Source organism: Aotus nancymaae, unplaced genomic scaffold, assembly GCF_030222135.1.
Source record: "Aotus nancymaae isolate 86718 unplaced genomic scaffold, 86718_ANA_hifiasm-v0.15.2.pri h1tg000051l, whole genome shotgun sequence".
In the NCBI taxonomy this organism is placed as follows: domain Eukaryota; kingdom Metazoa; phylum Chordata; class Mammalia; order Primates; family Aotidae; genus Aotus; species Aotus nancymaae.
The window spans coordinates 2,805,198-2,827,522 of record NW_026988465.1 but is presented as its reverse complement, the minus strand read 5'-3'; the positions used below and the strand labels follow the sequence as shown (position 1 = coordinate 2,827,522).

The 22,325-nt window shown below is 37.5% G+C and overlaps 1 protein-coding gene across 6 annotated transcripts in view; it reads right to left on the bottom strand.

Moving 5' to 3' along the window:
• The window catches only part of FARS2 (phenylalanyl-tRNA synthetase 2, mitochondrial), a 512,246-nt gene that overhangs the window by 392,095 nt on the left and 97,826 nt on the right, over window positions 1-22,325 (bottom strand). For all 6 annotated transcript variants that reach the window (XM_064362954.1, XM_064362953.1, XM_064362955.1 and 3 more), the window contains one exon: window positions 7,239-7,871. In XM_064362954.1, the coding sequence (XP_064219024.1) occupies window positions 7,239-7,850 (612 nt within the window). In that variant the 5' untranslated portion in view covers window positions 7,851-7,871. The remainder of the gene's footprint in view (window positions 1-7,238; window positions 7,872-22,325) is intronic.

The window sequence follows — 22,325 nt, the reverse complement described above, 5'->3', positions numbered from 1 at the left end:
TTGATTAACACTGTTTTTCCACTCATTCATATTAATGCATGTAGTTGTGATTTATTCACTTTCACAGATATATGACACTCACACACCATTGTGTAAAAACACCACAATTTATTTCTCTGTTCTACTCTTGGTAGAAATTTGGGTTGTTCCAGTATTTGGCTAATACTAACAGTGCTATGAACATTCTCACCCATCTCCTGATAAATGGAATGCACTCAAGAATGCTCTGAAATCTGTGTTTGAGAGTAAAACTTTAGGAGTGGGTTTTGATACCTCCTAGAGCATCCCATGGTTCCACGTCTTGGTGTTGCCAGACATTTTCCTACTGGATTCTTTTTTTTCATCCTGAGACTTTCTTTTACATAATCACTACCAATCTCCTGTCAGCTATACAAATAGCAAACATCTCCACCTAGCACATAAAAATGTCTCATAGCTTTGATTTTTTTATTAGGAGACTTTCGTTACGCAGATATTTTAATACAATGTAGCCAACTGTAGCATTTTTTTCCTTTATGGCTTTTTCTTAAGAATTCTCATGTTTAAGATATTATATTCTATCAAAGTAAAAATGATAATCTCCTATATTTTCTTCTGAAAGCTTTAAAGATTTCTTTCTCATAAATAAATTATTAATCTATCCATTTGATGGATTTAGTGTGAGGCAGACATCCATTGTTTTCCTATAGAGATGATTGTCTCAGAACAATTAATGTAGAATCCATCACCTCCCCACTTATATGATATCACTTAGATTTTATAAGTTCTCAAATATGAAGTGGAGCTGTTTCATCATTCTCTATCCAATTAACCTTGTGCCATTGCTAAACTATCTTTGCAACTACAGAAGTATAAGTCTTAATACCTGGGGGTCTTCCCATAAATTTTTTAATTAGTCCCTCAATTTTTCCAAAATACTCAGTGGAAATTTTGGTTGGATTCGTGCTGAATTTGTAGATTAATTCTGGATGAATTTTCATCTTCATGATACTGTTTTCCTAACTATGAATCTACAAACATGGTAAATCTCTCCTTCTTATGTTCTTCTATGTCTTTTAATAATATTTAATAGGCCGGACATGGTGGCTCATGCCTGTAATCCCAGCATTTTGGGAGACCGAGGCAGGTGGATCACGAGGTCAGGAATTCGAGACCAGCCTGACCAACATGGTGAAACCCCATCTCTAAAAATAAAAAATAAAAATAAAATAATATTTAATAATTTTATCAATAAATATCTTAAACATTTGATACAAGATTTATACCCAGGTACTAAAATATTTTATTTAGTACTACAAATAAAATGTGTCACTACACTTTCTAATTGGTTCTTACTTATATATAAAAACATTAATTTTTCTATATTGTCCTTGAATCCAACAACTTTGTTGAATTGTCTTATTAGATCTATTAGTTGATCTGTATGTTCTATTTATTTTCTAGGTAGACCATCAAATCGTCTACAAATAAAGCAGTTTTATCTATGTTTTCCAATGCTTATTATGCCTCCTATTTCTCTTACTGGCTTACTGTATAAGCTAGAATTTACCACATAATGATGAAGAGTGATAGCAGGGAATCAGAACTGTGGTAATTTGGATAGAAATGTTTAGAATGATTCATCATGAATTATGTTTACTGTAAGCACTTCATAGATTTCATTTGTAAAGTCAAGAAAGTTTCCTTCTATTCCTAATTTGCTAAAAGTATTTATCACGAGTCATTAACATCATCAAATGCTTTTTTAATGTCATGAGACATTAAATGCAATCAAAGTATTTTTCTACATCTACTGAGATGATCACATGCTTTTTCTCCTTCATCAGTTAATACAGTATAATGTAACGTATGTACAGTAATAATGAGCAGGACACAATAAATCAATGCATTGAATTTTTAAATATTTCACTTAATTCTATATCTGTTCATTAAAAAAGAATGATCTACCTTCATAAAGATGAAATTTTTAAAGTTTTCTTCTTATCTAGTTTGGATATTAACATGTCTAACCTCATAAAATGAGCTTGATAGGTCTCTCTGTTTCTGTGCTCTGAAACAAACTGTATAAGTAATTCATGATTTGGTAAAAACTCGTGTAAAATCATCTGAGGTTGATGGATGAAAGGCTATAATTTTAGAGTTAATTGCTTTCAGTTTTCTACTGCATGTAATGTATGCTTTTATCTTTAATTTATCCTGCATTCTTTTTTTATATTAATAGTTATCTTCCTCATGAAAGCAGGGACAATCTCGTGACTGTCTGATATCTTCTTACAGTCCTGAATCCCAGTACATGCTCAGTCAACGTTTTCGACTGACTGACTGATTCCAATGTTTTCCTTCAGTCTTTTTCTTTAGCCTTTTACTAGGAAACCTTCAAACATATACACAAATAGAAAGGATGATGATTTCTCTGCATCCAACACCGAGTTTCAATAATTAACAATTATTAATCCTCTTGCATCCATCTCCAAATACCTAATCCACCTCCCCACATTGTTTTGAAGAACATCACAGATATCAGATCATGAAAAGGACTTTACAAAAATACAGTACCATTTATCACACATATAAAATGAAAATAAAAAAAGAACTCAATTTCAAATATTCAATTAGTGTCCAAATTTTCAATGGTCTCAAATATCATGTTTTTTTTTCTTTAAAAATAGATAGGATCTATACATGGTGATCAATTGATCTGTCTTTATTTTAATCTACAGGTATCATTTGCATCCTTCTTATTTTTCTTGAAATTATTTGAAGAAATTAGGTCATTTATCCCATAGAGCAGTGCTTCTCAAACCATAGTAAAGGAATAGTTTTAGATTTCCAGTGGATCACAAACTGATATATGGGCCTACTGCTACTACTTAGCCTGGGCACACACAACTCACCAAGAGTATTTAAGGACACTTGAACCCATCCACACACTGTTCAACAAAATAAGTTCACTAATAACATGCTTCAATATAACGGCATAAACATTTCTAAACACTTAGCATTGGTTAAACGTTTCTAAATACTTACTTTTGAGTTCTCTATTTATTTCATTCTGCAGATCACATCTCCAGTAGACCTGCTACACAATTTCCCACAGCCTAAATATGTCCTGGAAATACGGTAGTTGGGTCTAGAGAATTAATCAGACTCAAGTCCAACATTTTAGGGAAGACTCTATAGTGGGCATTGTATCCTTTCTTCAGGAGACACGTTAGTGTGGTTGCCCCTCTGTGATGTTAGTAGTCACTAATGAACAGTGATACTGGTACTTCAAGTCCAAGCCTCTCCAGAAATCTGATTGTGGGAAGCCTGTGCTCTGAGAGACCACTAAGGAAGCTCTCCTTTTCTCAGACACCACTGTGCCCCTGTACTACCTGTTTCTGATACAGTGCAGAACTCCTAGCTATTCATTGTGACTTCCTATGCATTTGTAAGGATTTAGGGAGAACTTGTCACCTACTTGTGTTGTAGATGTTGTCTGTGGTTTTTGTTTTTGCTATTCTAGTTGCTCTATCAATTTGGTAAGACTTGGAGACACTCAACAACTATACACCCACCTCCATTCCACATTTTTGGTAATAAAGTCATTTTTAGCATCATAAATTGGACACTTAATTTGATGATTTCCATTTTCAATTTTTAAAATAAATGGATCTAAAGCAAAAGGTACCACAAGTACCCTTTTAGCTACACACTATCTTTTTTTTTTTTTTTTTTTTAATGTTAACTGTGATCCTACCGCTTAGGTGGGGAGTACCAAGTTTCTCCATAATGAAGTGACCATGGTTCCCCACATTTGAGCAGTTCAAAGTATTTTCATTGCTGGTCAGTGATAAGTAATTTGCAATTTATTGCTAATATTTCTTTTTAACCCATGAATCTATACTTGTATATTTTTAAATTTCTGAGACTATGGAACATACTAATTACCGTTTCTTATTGCTCTCCACATAAACTATGTTGAAGCCAGGCAGGCAAAGCTCTATTTTTGTTGCTGATTCTTTGACATTTGTTTGCCTTCGACTGTCAATTAGTAATGTATAAGTAATTTTTAGAAATCCATATGACTATATAGTTCTGACATTTGCATATAAAACTCCATGTGTGTGCATGGGTCTGCATGTGTGTTTACACACATATACATATATAATTGTGCGTATGTGTGTATATGTATCTGGCTTCCAAATTTTAAAAATAAATATAAATCAAGCTTGTTAACTATCTGTTCAGATTGTCCATACCTTTACTCATTTTATCTTCTAAGCCCATTGGTTTCTGACTGACTTCACTTAAAATCTTCTAACATGGTTATAAATTGGTCAAACTTAACTTTTAATTCTTCAGTTTTGCTTTATGTACCTTTATGTTAAATACATAAAAATTATTAATTCATAAAGTTTTCTGATTGATGTATTATCCCTCTTTGTTACAGCACACTTTTTTCATAAATTCTATTTTATAAAATATTAATATTGCTGTACCAACTTTCCTTTGGGAACCATTTGCTTGATATATCTTTTTCCTGCCCCTTATTTTCACCCTCTGGTTTGGTTTTGTTTCAGGTTTCTCTAACTGAAAAATATCCAATCTGATAATGTGTGTTAAACTTTAATTAGTAAGTTTAACCTATTTAAACTCATGAATACTGATGTATGTGGACTTATATCTACACCCTTAATTTGGGGTTTCTATTTACCATACTTTTTTTCAGTCCTTTTTCCTAACATCTGTTAAATTGAGTCATGCTCTACCTTCCTCCTTTTCTATTCAAATCCATTTGGAATGTATAGATTGTATTGCAATCTAAGTTTTTCTGCAACAGTCTGAAGTCACTCAGTAATTTTATCCTATTCCTAAATATGACAAGAGCCTTAGCAGACTTTCAATACCTATTGATTCCTCCCTCCTTCTGATTATTACTGTTAACTAGAGTTTTCATTTTTGATTTTTCAAAATGCAAAAGGTTTTTCCCACAATTAATAGCTAGGTGTTTATTACTGTGATTCATCCATTTCTATATTTATCATTGTTTCTTTTACCCTGTACCTCTGTATTTACTTTTCTTCTTCCTGAAATACACCTTATAGGGATGAAAGTAACAATTACAAAGATTAAACAACAAAAATACTTTAAAAGATAACAAAGTTATGAAATTGTCTCTGTAACATTATTACAACTCTAAAAATCCTATTCATAGTGAAATAAACTGAAAGAAGAAAAAACATTTTGTTTAGAATTAAGATTAGGTCAGAGTCTTACCAACACTTTAGTTGAGGTCAGGAATTCAGAAAGCACCATCCCCTTCTGACTACACTTTCCATACCATTCTTGGAACCGAAACTCCCCTTTGGGTCATAAGCGGGTCCCACACACAAAGGAGTTTCATAAAAAAAAAAAAAAAAAAAATAGGCAATGAATTCAGAAGACCTGAGTTCCAGTTTTAGCCATGTTACCAACTGCATCAGCAACTTTGGATGAGTCACTAAATCTTGCAGGACCTCATTCCTCAAAGTCAAAATTATCTACCTTATGAGGTTTTTAGTAAGAGGAATAAATAAAGCAATGAACATGGATGTACCTTATATCAGAAGATCAGATACACACATACACATGCACATAAATTTTTAACTATAAGCAGAATATACAATAGCATTATCAGTTTAGATTAGTAATTTGTGCTAACTACTAAACTGGACTGCACTCAAAACAAATAGGAAATAAGGTGAAGGCTAATTTCCTATCCACTTCCTACTTCCCATCCTCCGTGGCAGCCTTGATTTTCCCCCCATTAAAATGCCAGAAGTGCCTGGCAGTTTTCATTGCCTCTTTCGTGGCATGCAGTCTTACAAATCAGTGCACACAGTCCTTTCTTATTCCTTTAATGAGGTAAGCTAGGCTGAGCACCTGTCTGCTACTGTGACCCGGACGTCATATTACTGGCATCACAGCTCCTCTTGCACATTAATTTTAAATAGCATTCTATCACTTGGTTATATTTCCCAGATTCTGACCTATCTTTGTTCATCTCATTTTAGTTCCCTACTAAATCTATATCCTTATTAATCATTATTATTCCTAACTTTGAAAACAGTCAGCTACTCCAAGTAGTGAGAATGCTCATTTAAGACACACAGAGATCCAGCATGGATGACCTTTTTGTGTAAGGCTAACCTATTACTGTATTATCAGAGTCACAAAATAACAGCACATCCAGAGGTAAACAGAAAGAAAAAGGAGAGAAGGGGAGGTCAGCCCTGTTCAGTTGTCTCCTGCTATATGACTTACTGAATACAACAAAACAATGGTTACTTATTAGCCTAAGGATGGTACACTATTTGTTTTCATATTAATAACTCATTTAGCTTATGTTGGCAGGAGAGATTTTTGTGACAATAATAATTCCTCCTATTCCAATGAACGTGTCTGGAAGGAATACTGCTAAAGAAGTAAAATGAAATACACCCTGTGCTTAGTTTAACGAATTTGTTTCTTATATAAAAATAGAGATGGTTTTTAAAACATGAGTGAGGGACAAGTAGCATGGCAAGTTTTTGGGAAATGGAATCAAGCTTTTAGGGATTTTCATAATTTGTAAAAAAAAAAAAATGTACACAACATATTAGGATAACATCTAACAGATGCAAGGAGCTGGAGAAAAGGCTCCATGCATCCAAACATATACTTCAAGAATAGCAGCAATTAAGACATCCCACAGCAACATGCAAAGTTGGGGAGAGTCAGGAAAGAGCCTGGAGACAAGACACAGTTGACAGCCCAAGCCAATAAATCTCCAGACCCCTAAGGTACCTAAGAAATTCATTTCTCTCTAACAGCATGAAAACATAATTTACTTCTCTTAACAGAACTAAGAATGACCTGACCACAGGCTTCCGTGTTGCATCTTCAGCCATCCTGGATTAAAGGTGAATTTGAGCCACAGACTATTCACCATTCATAAGATGTAACCCAGAGAAAGGCAGGTCAGTATTGAGAGAAAGGATAAGGACAGACAACTGAAAACTAAGGCTTATCAATTTCTGTAGTTACTAACACAACAAATCAGTCAAAAAATACTGAGGCACATCTATACACGAGATGTCATTAAGCATGGATGACTTATGAAGGCAAAATAAGGCAAGCAAGGATGACTACACTGCTCTCATTGAGCTAATTGCTAGTGACCTCAACAGAAAACATCAATGACATCCTTCAACGATGAGAAACATCTCAAGACTCACCTCATGCTTGGAGAAGAGCCGCACAGCCTCCAGCTGGTGGAAAACAGGGTAGTGCTGGGCGTCAATCTGGTCACGCCTGTAGACATCACCCACCACCAGGAAGGCATCCAGCCCTGCGTGCAGCAAGTCCCACTGGTGTGCAGATGTGTGCGCTCTCAGCATGTGAGTCTGATTCAGGTAATAGTTGTCCCCCTTCTTCCTGCTGGGGTGCTCAGCTGGGATGAGTAGGCTGTCAAAGTTCTGCCAGGTCGTGACCACTGGAGAAAGGTTGTCGTGGACAGAGAACAACGGGGTCCCGGAGCGGCCCACATACTGTTTGTAGAAGTGGTCCTTCACCCGCTCCTTGATCAGCCACAGAGGGTGATGCTGCTGGTTGTGCAGGTTCCTGCCAACCTTGGCGAGGACCTTCTGGGTGAGGTTGCTGTGGTCGTCCTGAGGGTAGGATTTGCCCAGCAGCTCCACCACACTGCCTGGGGCTCTTCGGGCAACACGCTCTACTGCAGCAGGCCTCCAGCCCCAGGCCTGATGCTGATGGCCTCTGGAGATGTGACTGGCCTTACTCACCAGGTAGATATATGCATGAGAACCTCTCCTGAGAGCTGAGCCCACCATTGTAGAAACTTCTCACGGGTTCTGGAAAGAGCACACAGGCCAAACACAAGTCAGGTGTCACTTTGTGGAAAGCGAGTGTGTTCTGTGTGTCTCCCACCAGCAATCTCTTAAACTACTGCCATATCTCCCCAACTACGACCACCAAACAGCTGAAAGAGCCAATTAAAGATACCTGCTGATGGACCTGTGATACTTAATGCACTAAATCAAAAAATTTAGATCTAAAAGATTTAGATCACTTTTAGATCTAAATCTTTTCAGATCCCTAATCTCCAGTTGTCCTTCCTTTGTCATTCAGATTCTTGGCTTTGTAGAAAATCTCCTTGATTATGTTATCATGTCCTGAACTCATGAAGTGGAAAAAAACTTTAAATGTGACAACCTGTACATTGGAAAACCAAAAACTTTAGAGGGATCACCTAAAATACAGTACTTAATTGGACCCTAGTAAGGGTCCCATAACACAGGAAGCAAATGATTGGCTAGAGGCCTCTGAAGGAGAGAGGAAGACTGTAAGAAGAGAAGAGATTACAAGAGCCATCCTTCACATTTCTGCCATTCATTCTTATAACTACAGAGTTCTCCTTAAATTTGACATAGCATAACTTCTGGATTACTTCACTAGATCACAAAGTGACATTACTAATTTTTTTAAAAAGGTTTAAACAAAATACATCACTTTAGATTGTGATTAACTTTAATATTTTAAAAATAAAATAGAAACCCTAAGAAAATATTATACAAAGTCATAGGCTATACCAATGGACAGTTGAAACTATTTTTCTAAATGCAAACCTTCTCACATCTGTCCATGTCGTTTGAACGTAACATCTTTGTGGCATCCTCTCAATTACACCTTTTCTTGGTAAAAGGGCAAATTTCTACTACACATCCACGATTAACCAGAAACAAGACTAAACTTGTTGGGAAAGAGTGACAGAACAGCCAGAAGACAGAGCACTGACCTAGATTTTTAAGTAAATAAAATGCCTAGAATTTAATAAAATCACCAAACTTTACAGTTGAAAGTCACCTCAGATGTCATCTAGTACAGGCAGTTCAAGTCACAGATGGGGTGAGAAGGACCTAAGTATAACTGACGAAATGCTAACACAGGGGAAGAGTTCAATAAGACAACACAAAGGGCTGTGGTCACTCACACAGTGTTTTCTCCCCACTCCCACAGAAGCCAGTTTTAAACCCACTCAGGGATCCCAATGAGAGTCTTGAGATGTCACATCCCAATGTTCATAAATAATTTACATACATAAACTTACATTATAAAAATCAGTCTTCTAAAATGTGGACTTCTTATCTATTGGGCTACTTTAAAGCATGTAACTATGTGGTTGTGTTACTTCAAGGGCCATGCAATCATACCAAGATAATATACAACTTCGTGATATGAAGCTGCATTAGGAGAGAATTATATTGTTCCAAGTCCCTATCAAAGCACAGTCTGTCCCTGGGCAACACAATCCACCTGACTCGAAATTGGAACTGAGGATATCTAGCTGCAAGTTGAAATGCTGTGCTTGTGTGTGATGGCTTATTAGAAGTTGTGCACAGCACCTTTGTCTGAGACTGTCATCATGTGAGATATTTTCAAAGATACCCAGAAACTCTCTGGTTTTATTCATTTATGGTGTAATTTTGTCAGAGTTGTTTCAAAAGGGCTTTTGGCTGAGCTTCCACTGAAATGTCTTCCCATCTACAGTGTTCAGTGACTTGTCACTGCAGTGGATATGAATTTTAAATATGCAAATGTAGCCTTACACATCTTACCACAAAGTCAAACTGTTAGGCTATTAGCTACCTAACTCAGCACCCTTGCCAAAACACAAGAAAGCCTCTCTTCCCTCCAAAGGCATATGCCGTTAGACAAAGTTCAGAATTGTTCTGGGAAAGGTGCTTCTGATGCAGTTATTTGTGGGCTTCTGTCAATGTTTTTCCATTCCAGTTTCACATCCAAACCCATACTTAGGTTCCCTTCCCAGGTATGCACCCCAGCCTCGTGTCCCTTCCTTGCTCTCTTGACGCATCCCCAGCTTGCCAATGAAAGTCTGATGTTCTTGTCCTCGTTTTCAGGCCTTCTATCTATCTGCTCAGCTCTGCTTACGTTCTCCACTGTCATTCGCCCCACCCAGAAAAGTGGTGTCCTTTCTATTATCATCGCTAACAGAGAGAGATGGATGACTAAGGGAGCTTTCCCACTTCTATTTGAGAAGTGACTTCCTTTCCTTCCACCTTTATCAAATTTCTCTGTAAGAAATATATCATCTGGAAATACATAAGAGACTCAGGAGGATAACATCATCGACATTCATACTTCTACAAATACACTGTTCTTCTACTTCATCCCTTCAACAGTTCTGTGATGTAGGCTTTGTTCTTAACCATTTTACCAACAAGGTACATCAAGCTCATAAAGATCACGTAACTAGCATAAATTCATATGCCTAGCTAGCCATGAGACAAAGTTCAGAATTCTGAGCAATTCAAATATAGCTGACCCTCGACAACACGGATTGAACTGTGTGGATCCATGTATATGCAGATTCTTTCCAATAACAGTTACACTGAGTGTGCCTGCCTCTCCTGCCTCCCATTCCACCTCCTCTACCTCGTCTACCTCTGCTACCCCTGAGAAGGCAAGACCAACCCCTCCTCTTCCTCCTCACCCTACTCAACGTGAAGATGATAAGAATGAAGAGCTTTAGGATGATCTATTTCCACTTAATAAATAGTAAACATATTTCCTTTCCTTGTGATTTTAATAATTTTTTCTTTTCTCTAGTTTATTGTAAGAATACAGTATATAATGCCTATAACATATAATCAGGCCGGGTGTGGTGGCTCACGTCTGTAATCCCAGCACTTTGGGAGGCCGAAACAGGCAGATGACAAGGTCAGGAGTTCAAGACCAGCCTGGCCAAAATAGTGAAACCCTCTCTCTACTAAAAAAAAAATACAAAAAAAATTAGCCAGGCATGGTGGCAAGTGCCTGTAGTCCCAGCTCCTAGGGAGACTAAGGTAGGAGAATCACTTGAACCCGGGAGGTGGAGGTTGCAGTGAGCTGAGATCGCACCACTGCACTCCAGCTTGGGCAACAGAGTGAGACTTTGTCTCAAAAAAAAAAAAGTGTTAATCATTTATGTTATCAGTAAAACCTCCAGTTAACAACAGGCTATTAGTAGTTAAGTTCTGGGGAAGTCAAAAGGTATAAGGGAATTTTCAACTGACTGGGGGAGGGAAATCAGTGCCTAGTCAAGTGCATTTCTTGGTAGGGTGTGGTGGCTCATGCCTAGGATCCTAACACTTTGGAAGGCCGAGGTAGAAGGATCACTTAGATCCAGAAGTTCTAGAGCAGCCTGGGCAACATGGCAAGGCCCTGTCTACACACACACACACACACACACACACACACACACACACACACCCCCTTTAATATATTAGCCGGGTATGGTGGCACACACCTATAGTCCCAGTTACTGGGGAGCTAAGGCAGGAGGATTGCAGGAACCCATGAGTTCAAGGCTGCAATAAGCCATAATCACACCACTGCACTCCAGCCTGGGTGATAGAGTGAGACCCTACCTCATTTAAAAAAAAAAAAAAAGTATACTTCTCAATCAAAAGGTCCAAGAATGTTAAATTCAAATGGTATCTCTGCAATGACCTCTCTTAACTGCTATTTTATCTAATTGAAATTATGCTTTAAGGCATTTTAAATACATAAATAAATGCATGAATAAGTAAATCCAATAAAACACATTAGCTTAGATGGTAAAAATGACATAACTACAGATCTAAGGGCCAAATCTGCCCACAGTTGTCTGTTTGAGTGGTTTTTTGTTTTGTTTTGGCTATTTTTGTTTTTGAGACAGGGTGTCACTCTGTCACCTAGGCTGGAGTGCACACTGCAGCATCGACCTCCCAGACTCAAGTGATCCTCCTGTCTCAGGCTCCAGTGCCCTCCAGCCCAAGAGATAGCTGGGATTACAGGTGCAAGCCACCACACCCAGTGAATTTTTGTATTTTTTGTAGAGATGGGGTTTCGCTGCGTTGCCCAGGCTGGTCTCAAATGTCTGGGCTCAAGTTATCTGCCAACCTCAGCCTCCCAAAGTGCTAGGATTATAGGCATGAGCCACCGTGCCTTGCCCATAGTCTGTTTTTACAAATAAAGTCTGTTGAACATGGCCACAGCCATTTGTTGATTTATCATCTGCAGCAGCTTTCTTGCTACCAAGGTAAGATTGAGTAGCTGCTATAGAGACTGTATGGCCCACAAAGCCTAAATACTTACTATTAGGTCTGTTATGGAAAGAGTTTCCTGAGTCCTGTTTTCACTTAAGCTACTGAAAAATTTTTCTACACTATTAATAAAGTCTTCCTAGTCACAAATATATGTAAATTATAAAGTCACAAAAAAGGAACATGAATACAAATGTGGGCATGAAGTATGTTAGCCCTGGTACAAAAGTAACAATCAGACCAACTATAAGAAGAGAAAATACAATATAATTGGGCAATAGGCCAGACTTTGCAGAGATAGCAATGTGGGTTTGATCTTAAGTGGACCTCTTAGGTACCATGTATCATCCTCAGAAACATTATTTGATCTTTCTGGCCCTCAAGGTCCTCATCTGTAAAACAGAGAAAAGTAATGCCTATCTCATAACCAAAAGATTACACTAGATTCTGTTCATCAGCTAATTAACTCATTACCACTGTGTAAGAGAGAGAAGATGAGCTGAATTCAGAGTTAAAAGTGAGCCAGAGATTTCTAGAGATCAGGTAACAGAGAAACTAGTAGAGTCATTCACTGAGACAGAGAACTCAGAATCCATTTTTGTTATTTGTCTGTTCAGATCATCTTTTGTAGAAGGAAACAGATTTGGACATATATGGAAGTTCAGTATGAATGAGAGAGCCACATTACAATTTCTGTAAGGCAATTCAAGTTATACTATAGTTTTAAAATGAGGTAAGATATTAGTCCTAGAAAATGTAGACCTTGAAGGTAATTTGCATAGATGTAAGAGTTAAGATCACAAGGGTATATAAGAATCCATGGGAGGGTAAGAGTTAAGTAGAAATGGGCAAAAGATAGAAGAGCACTGAAACTTATCATATTTAAAGGAAGGAGATGTAAGGAATAAGATAGAGGGGACCTGAGGGTGCCACAGCACAGAAGTCAGGGGGAAAAACATCTAGAAGGAAACAGAGGCCTTTTCTGAAACCCAAATACCTCTCAATGTACAATCCTTGGCATGCCATATTATTACTACCTGCTATTGTCTGTATTCCTACTAGACTGTGTGGTTCTTGAGTAGAACACACAAACACATATACATACACACACTCTCTGCTCCCCTCTCTCCTCTCCTCCCCTCTCCCCTCTCCCATCCCCCTCCCCTCTCCCTTCTCCCCTCTCCCTTCTCCCCTCCCCCTTTTCCCCTCTCCCCTCTCCCCTCTCCCCTCTCTCTCTCTCTCTCTCTCAACCTAGCACTACATCTGATGCTGGATGAAAGAGGAGGGAAGAAGAGAAGTAGGAGGAAAGAGAAAAGAATGGAAATAAATTGGTCAGTAAGGTCAAACTAAACAAAGAGGGCTGTCTCTTTGGTAGTGGCAGTGAAGAACTATTAAAACACTCAACAGAGTGAAGAGACAATCACAAAATGGGAAAAAGTATCTACAAGCCATACCTCTAGGAAGGAGTTAATGTCCAAAATGCATAAGGAACTCATGCAACTCAATAGCAAGAAAGCAAATAACTTAAAAATGGGCAAAGGATCTGAATAAACATTTCTCAAAAGAAGACATATAAATGTCCAACAGGTATGTGAAAAAATCCTCAAAATCACTAGTCATCAGAGAAATGCACATCAAAACCACAGTCAGAACTCACTTTACACCTGTTAGAATGGCTATTATCAAAAAGAGAAAAGATAAGTGTTGGTGAGGATGTAGAGAAAAGGGAACTCTTGTACACTGCTGGTGGGAATTTAGATGAGGATAACCATTAGTGGAAACAGTATGGAGGTTCAAAAAAATAAAAAAAATAACTATTAATATATGATCCAGCAATCCCACTTCTGAGTATATATCCGTAGGAAATGAAATCTCCATGTCAAAGAAACATCTGCACTCTCTTGTTCACTGCGGTATTATTCACAATGGCTAAGATGTGGGATCAACCTAAATGTCCATCAACAGATGAGTGCATAAAGAAAATGTGATATATGTATACAATAGAATATTATTCAGCCTTTAGACAGAAGGAAATCCTGTGATTTGTAACAAAAAGGATGAACTTGGAGAACTCTGGCTCTCTCTCTCTTGCTCCCTCTCTCTGAATCTTACGTTCTCTCTATTTCTCAACATGAAAATAACATATACCTTGCATTGGTAATAGGAAGGTAAAAAGCATAATACAGTATCTTGAAGGAACATAATAGGCACTCAACAAATGGCAGCTATTATCATTACTATTACTATTTCTATCATTACTATTGGGATACAGCTGCCTGGAATGTCCACACAGTGGGCATGGTGGTCAAGTCCACTTCTCCGCAAGACTGCTCTAAGAAGTAACATTTCAAAAGGTATCTGAAGCACCTGTTACATGGCCATGGATCACATTTGGATTATTTTGCTTGTTTTTCATTTTGGACACATTCAGAATGCTGTAAGCTTTCTTTATTACTATAAAGCAGCACAGTAACAACAACTAGTCAAACACTGAATAAACGTCTATTGTTAGAATGAATTGAGTTTTATAATGGTTTCAACAGTCCTTTCAACCTCCCTCATTCTTGTGTGTAAAGAAAACACTAAGTAGAACACAAACTCTACTGGACTGATTATTTCTCTACAGCATAATTAGCTTAAGGAAAATAGCCAATGGTGAGCAAGCATAACCCATACATGGTCACCCCTATACAAAAGTGTTCAAGCAAAATGTATAACCACCAGATGAAATACTCACAGAATTTCTATCAAGAAAAAAATGAAGCTTGGGTTCAGTCAACACAATTACACAGTTTACTCTACTAATAACGGTGGGAAAATGGCCAGCTTCCATTAACTTTTACTGATACAAAGGCAAGTCAATAGAATGCTTTTGTTCCTGCTGACTAGTATGAACAAAAAGAGAAGGGCTATAAGCAGGCAGTTTCCTGTATTACTCGGGAGAGTGTTAACAGTGCAGCCTTTCTAGAAAGAAATTCAGCACTATCAAGAGACTCAAAACTGTTCATATTTTTGGACAGGGTAATTACCCTTCTAGGAATTTATCACAAGGAAATAATGTAAATGAAGACAGAAGTTAAACACAAAGAAGTTTCATTACAGTATTATTTATAATACAAAAAATATATAAACCACATAAATGTCCCACAACAAGGGAATGATTAAGCAAATTATAGGAGAACCGTACAATAAAATATTATGCAGTCATTAAATATAATGGTTGCAAAGACTTTTAATGATATGACTATATAAAGTGATAAATAGGAGATAAAATCGTATGTATGATATCATCTTAACTCTATAAATATATATCTACCTATAAACACACGCATATGGTATTTAGAAACCATGAGAAGAACTCGCCAAAAGATTTCATAGCGATTACCCCGGGACTTATTTTCTATTTTATGTATTTATATTTCCAAATATTCTAAATAGACATTCATTATATTTTAAATTAAAATTTAAAACCATTGCCCTATTTGACCAAGTTTCAGCTGTGCTCTTGGTTTCTGAGTCTCCTTTGGTTCAGGTAATATAAGCATTCTATAGCCTGATCTTGTCTGTTTTGCTAAAAATGTCTTGAATACTGGCATCAATTTTTCTAAATTCAGAACATCCTCCTGCTACTAACATAACATGATAAATTTTAAACTGCACAAGCTCAGCTCCCTATCCTGGTTACCCTATCCAGACCTTCTTTCTGAGTGGAAGGTTAAAATTTTTCAAAGTTCACATGCAAATGAAATCAATTATCAGGATCAGGGTCACACATTATCTAGATCTCTACCTGGGAGAATACTTAGGGGTTATTCTTAGAGGGACTTTGTTTAATACTCAAAGAATAAGATCACCAGGAGGCCAGCTCCGATGTGTAGAGGAACAGAAAATGCTGGGTCTACAAATTCTGGAACTAACTGGGCACCAGGAAAACCTACCTCCCACTGGCTCTGTTGAAATAAATACAAATAAGATGTTTAAAATGGAAATACTCATATTTTTCATGCCAAATGACCCAGGCAGTAATTACCTGGAGACATGTGTACCTTTCCCACTAGAACACAACCCTTTGAGGGCAGGAGCCATTCATTTTATTGTTTCTATAAGATGGTCAGGCACAGGAAGTAAGTGCCAGAAGAAAGCACTTCTTCCATGAATGAATTAATGAAAAAAATGAATGAATGGCTCTCACACCACAGTGCTACAATTGTTTCTAGTGAGCTTAAGAAAAACAAGTTGCATAGTACCATTCAAACAATACAGGGCCAAATGAACAGTGCACTTTGAAATCATTAATTTGAAGAAACAGGAAATGCCTGAAAGAAAATTTTAACATATAGTTGTACCAAGAGCACCTCACACTCTTTTCTTGAGTTTTATCCATTTAGACTCAATTATTAATTTTCAGAGAATCTGGTGTACCTAATTTCTAGAAATCATTGCAGGCCCTCATACAACGACCTTGCTTCTAGATTGGGCACTTTAACAGCCTTGAAGAAGTGAATAACCTCTTTTCTGTGATGGCTTATCAGGGTATGTTCTTCTGATTGATTCTGGAGCAAGTAGGTGACAAAGGGGGAGCCCTCAAGGCAGGAAGCTGCCGCTCCTGCACATGAGAGTGACCACAGCTGAGAACTCCAGCAGCCCCTTACCATTCACAAATGCTCTTGGCTTGCATGGATAAATATAATTTTTTTAGGTCCAATGACTATTTACTTATCTATCATTGGTCTCAACAATGTATTTAAGGCATGGTTTATAATTATCAGCAAGAACTTGGCACTGGACTTCACTGCCCAGGGCACATGGCTTCCATGGGTTGGCAAAGGCTCAATACAATATTAATGAGTATGCCACTTGTCAAGACAATTATGCAAGGACTTGGCAGATGCACAAAGCGGGCAAGCCTTACGAGAGACAGTTCCAGGGCATATGGATCAGAGAGCCCAAGAAATCCTTTGCCACGTTGGTCTCCTTTTGTAATAGTTACCTTTCATGCAGACGATGTCTTTTTAAAAAATTAAGTCTAATGGGGAAAAAAGTAGTGCGGGAAGCAATTCTAAAATAATTATTATCTCAATATACAATGCCATTTTCCTCATTAAGAAGAGATATCTTGGCTGAGTGCGGTGGCTCATGCCTGTAATCCCAGCACTTTGGGAGGCCGGGGTGGGCAGATCACCTAAGGTCAGGAGTTCAAGACTAGCCTGGCCAACATGGCAAAATCCTGCCTGTACTAAAAATACAAAAATTAGCCGGGTACAGTGGTGTGCACCTGTAATCTCAGATACTCAGGAGGCTGGGTTAAAAAAAAACAAACAGACAGCTTTTCATCACTATAATTCAGTTGAGAAATGACTATCAATACTATTCTCTGCTAATAAATGCCATATGTTCAAGAATGAGAGATTTGAAGGTGTTCTGTCACACTGGAAACGTCTATACTCACGAGAAACATATCTTGTGACAAGCACAACAACAAATGGAAAAATACAACTTTTAAAAGTTTCTTTTTTAGACCCAAATCATAGTACTTAGTTCCAAAAGAAATTCGTTTTGCTGTCATAAGTCAAAAGGTTAAAACCTGTAATTAAATGAATACATAAAAGAATGACTAGAGACCAAAGATGCTACAAAATTAATTTGAGAATAAGTATCTAAAGATATCACCATATTTGGAATTGTATCATTCTTTTGCTATTTTTTTTTTTTTTTACTTTTAAAAAATATCATCAGTTAAAAATTCAGTTCATGTTACCAATATCCATTAGTACAAATGCTTTCTGAAACGTTTCAGGGAAAAAAATTCCTCTCAATAAATGGAAAAAGCACAATATACTCCTCTCTCTCTCTCTCTCTCTCTCTCTCTCTCTCTCTCTCTCTCTCACACACACACACACACACACACACACACACACACAAATATCAAAATCACCCTTCATGCTTTTTAACATCTCAACAAAATCATTTATTTTTGTTTTTAACAAATGGTATTTACTGAACTATATTTCTACATATTCCATATTTGGGGAATGTTGGCACAATTATTTATCCACGATATTCAGCATTTAAAAGAATTTCGTAATAATCTTACTATGTACATTTGTATAACAGTTTTAAAATTAAAAATATTCAGCTAATGAAAAAGAATGAATTTTTCACCCACAAACAATTTAGCAAGCAGAATAGTTATGGCAAGTAAAATTAAAATTTTTTAAAAATCAACTCTCTAAACCGCATATTAAAAACTACTTTAAGCAATTAAAAACATTACTGTGCTACAGAAGAAATAGCCTCCAGATTAAAAAATTCTTTTCTCCTAAATATTCTAAATAAACTGATTATTTATAAGATTCTCTAAATGAAGTCACTGCATGTAAACTCCTGGCTCATGACTATAGTACAGCAATTACACAAAGGTTTTGTCAGTCTTTACACTCACAGTTAGCAAGTTAGAGTCTAACAGCCCGAAATATTTCTCTACTACAAATGGTAAAGCAGCAGCATCTTCTCTATGAAGTCTTTTCTTTCTTAGTTCTTTAATCCTCACAACACCACTATGAAAGACATCCATTAATCTGTGAAAATCCCGCCAACTGACCCAAAGTACTTAAGTGGCAGCACACCAGGATTTAAACCAAGTTCACCTGACTCCTACCTGGTTCTGTTCCATCCCTGCTATCGCCATTGCCTCCCCTCTCCTAATGAATATTAATCTACCTTGCATTTTTCAATAGAGGTAGTCCTAGTAAGTTTTTTCTAAAATTTCTTTTTAAATCAAAACATATCTTCCCATTGACATAATTTATAATTCCAGAAACGTTTTGTCTCTATACAAACCATAACTTTCTGTATATGCTCTCCTCAGGGAAAACTGAGCCATCTCTCCTCTCTTCCCAATTGTCTTCTGTACCAAACCTCACTCATGGCACGTGAAACACTCACTAAACTTACCTAGTGGCAATGCTAGTCCATCTGTCAGATCTTAAGCAATTTGAGGACAGGGACGATATGTCCTCAAGTTGCTTCAGACAATGTTTTGAACAATATGTTTGTCCTTAAAAGGAACGTTTTTCCAAATCAAAAGGAATAAACCCATTATGAAAATTTATGTTACAAATTTCCAAATCACTGTTTAGCTAAGAAAAGATACTATTTATTAACTCACAATGACATTTCCAAAGCCCCATCTTCTTCCCATAGTGGATCTAGTGATGAAGTAGTTGAAAAACAAAGCACAGCATTGAAAGAAGTTCATTTAGCAAAGTCCTTCGAAAAGATGGCAATCAAACAACTTTTTCTCTCATAATTCAGAGAAGGTTGTTCTACTCATGGTAAGTCATATCCTGAACATAGTGTCAAGATTGCTAGAAGAGTGGAATTCAGGCCTACATATCAGAGTTCCATTAACCCCAAACAGCCCCACCATACTGTGCTCTCTTCTAAAATTCTCCTGGTTAAAAAAAAAAAAAAAAAAAAAAAAGCTCTCCACTTCTCTATGATCTGTGTAGGTCTGTTGTAAGGATTAGCAATACATGAAATAATTTAGTTGAAATTTCAAAGTATATAAGAAATAATATACATAAGCAGTCCATTCTTCTCATCTGCAATAGTATAGTCTATCAAGTTGCTATGACCACTGAATCAGGAAATAGTGAAGCACTGCTCCAAGGGGAAATATACAGTTGGTTTCGTGTGAGCCTCTGGTCACATTTTTGTCGACTAATCAATAAATAACCTTGTCTTACTGTGCTTCTGTTTAAAAATATTTAATACGTATTATTGACTCATTAACATTGCACTCACAGCCAATAGCACTATAACGCATACCGAAATGAAGCTCTTAACATACATGTTTTCTCTGTAAGACACATCACAGCCTTCTTGCACTTAGAGACACTAGACAGCACTTTGCTCAGGTCTATCTGTCTAATCTACCTAATCTGTCTGTCTATCATTTGACAGAGTCTCGCTCTATCACCCAGGCTGAAGGGCAGTGGCGCGATCTTGGCTCACTACAATCTCTGCCTCCCAGGTTCAAGCGATTCTTGTGCCTCAGCTTCCCGAGTATCTGGGATTACAGGTGTGCACCACCACACTCGGCCAATTTTTTGTATTCTTAGTAGAGATGAGGTTTCACCATGGTGGCCAGGCTGGTCTTAAACTCCTGGCCTCAGGTAATCCACCCACCTTGGCCTCCTAAATTGTTGCGATTACAGGTGTGAGCCACAGCACCTGGCCCAGTCTGGTCATTTTTTTTTTTTTTTTTTTTTTTTTTTTTTTTGAGATGGAGTCTGGCTCTGTCACCCAGGCTGGAGTGCAGCAGCACAATCTCGGCTCACTGCAACCTCCACCTCCCGGGTTCAAGAAATTCACTGCCTCAGTCTCCCAAGTAGCTGGGATTACAGGCGCCTGCCACCACACCTGGCTAATTTTTGTATTTTTAGTAGAGATGGGGTCTCACCATCTTGGCCAGGCTGAGTCTTGAACTCCTGACCTATGATCCACCTGCTTTGGCCTCTCAAAGTGCTGGGATTACAGGCATGAGCCACTGCGCCTGGCCCAGTCTGATGATTTTGAAACAGCAAAATCACCAACAAAAAGCACAGAAAGGCATGAAATGTGACACTAAATAGACCATGAGAAGGGCACTAGTTTATGGTTTGAGAGCTGAACATGCCAGGACATCACTGTGTTCAACCTCAGCTGGAAGCGTGTGAATTGGGCAACTCAGATTTATTCCCCTCGTTGTGCACATCTCTGCAAATGCCCATGAAAGCACATCAAGTGCTGATTTTGAGGTTTTAAGCAGATTTTAGAGAGCAGGCAAATTTACAAATACAGAATCCATGAGTAATACTGAATTGAGTATATATCAAGAAACTGATAGTTGTAGGTGTTTCCAAGGAAGAGAATGATGTGGCTAGGAGGCAGCAGGGAAAGAAATTTCTGTTTTACCATACGACTTTCTAACCTTTTGCATGTTATACTGTGTGTGTGCATGTGTGTCCATGTGTGTTTGAATATTATGACCACTGCTCAAAGAAAACAGCATTAAAAATCTAAAAACAGTAAAATTATCCTTTGGGTTCAAACAATAAAAAGGAAGCAAACTAAAATTTAAAATGAGGAAATATGAAAATAGAAGAAAATTTGAAAATGGAAAAATCATAGATATTTACAGTCTCTCTACATTGAGGAAACTCAGAGCAGACTCCCATAGTGGAGAAACGACACAGAGAATTATTTAAAAGCAAAGAATCCCATGACTATAAGCTCTCACGTAATACCAGAGGAGGTGGGGGGGCCACAAGAAATATGATACAAAATGAAAATACTTTAAAAATAATTACGTAGGACTACGTTTTACATACAAGTTATTTATCCCAGGAAATTTCAACTTATTATTTGAAATAATACTTCAAATAATTTTATATACAACAGTAGTTCTCAAAGTACAGTCCCAAGACCAGTGACACCAGTATCACCAGAGATGTTAGATTCTCAAGCCCTACCCTAGACCCAAAAAATAGGAACTTTGGGGCAGGGCCCATCAGTCTGTACCCTAACAACTCTTCAGGGTGATTCTCATGCCAGCTACGGTTTGGGAACCACTAGCACAGAAATCCACTGAAATGTTACTGTACTATTAAAAAGAGGATATAAACATATTTTAAGCTTTTTTCAATGACTATGGCAATCCTTTAGAAAAATCTGCTGCATTCTGTGCAGTCATCGTTGTTTAGTGTTTTTCATTTTTGCCCCTTTGTTTTTGGTTGGTCAGCAGATCCTCTACTGATATTATTATAATAGTACTCACAGCTCCTCCATCCTCTCTTGAGTCTAGACTTTCATGCCAGTGTAAGCTATCTGGGAAGCAAAATAATTAAGCTCATGGGAACTGAATATTAAGTAGTTTCAATGAAGTTGGGTAAAGACTAGGGAATAACTAGGGAATATGGTGTCTGGTTTTAGTGTAAGAGGACTGAAATGGCCATTTTTTATCCTGAGAGGCTTTGAATTCTCAGACCTGGGCTGTGCTCCAGAGGATGACATAGGGAAAAAAACTAATCTCTAGATGAGATGGAGATGTTAACATAGCAACATCTGGGGCGAGGGGGAGATTTTATCACTTAGACCAGAATCTACGTCTATGACCACTGTTACAAGAAATCACTTTTTAAAAATAATAGGGAGGCAAACAGGAGGAGATGAAAAGCC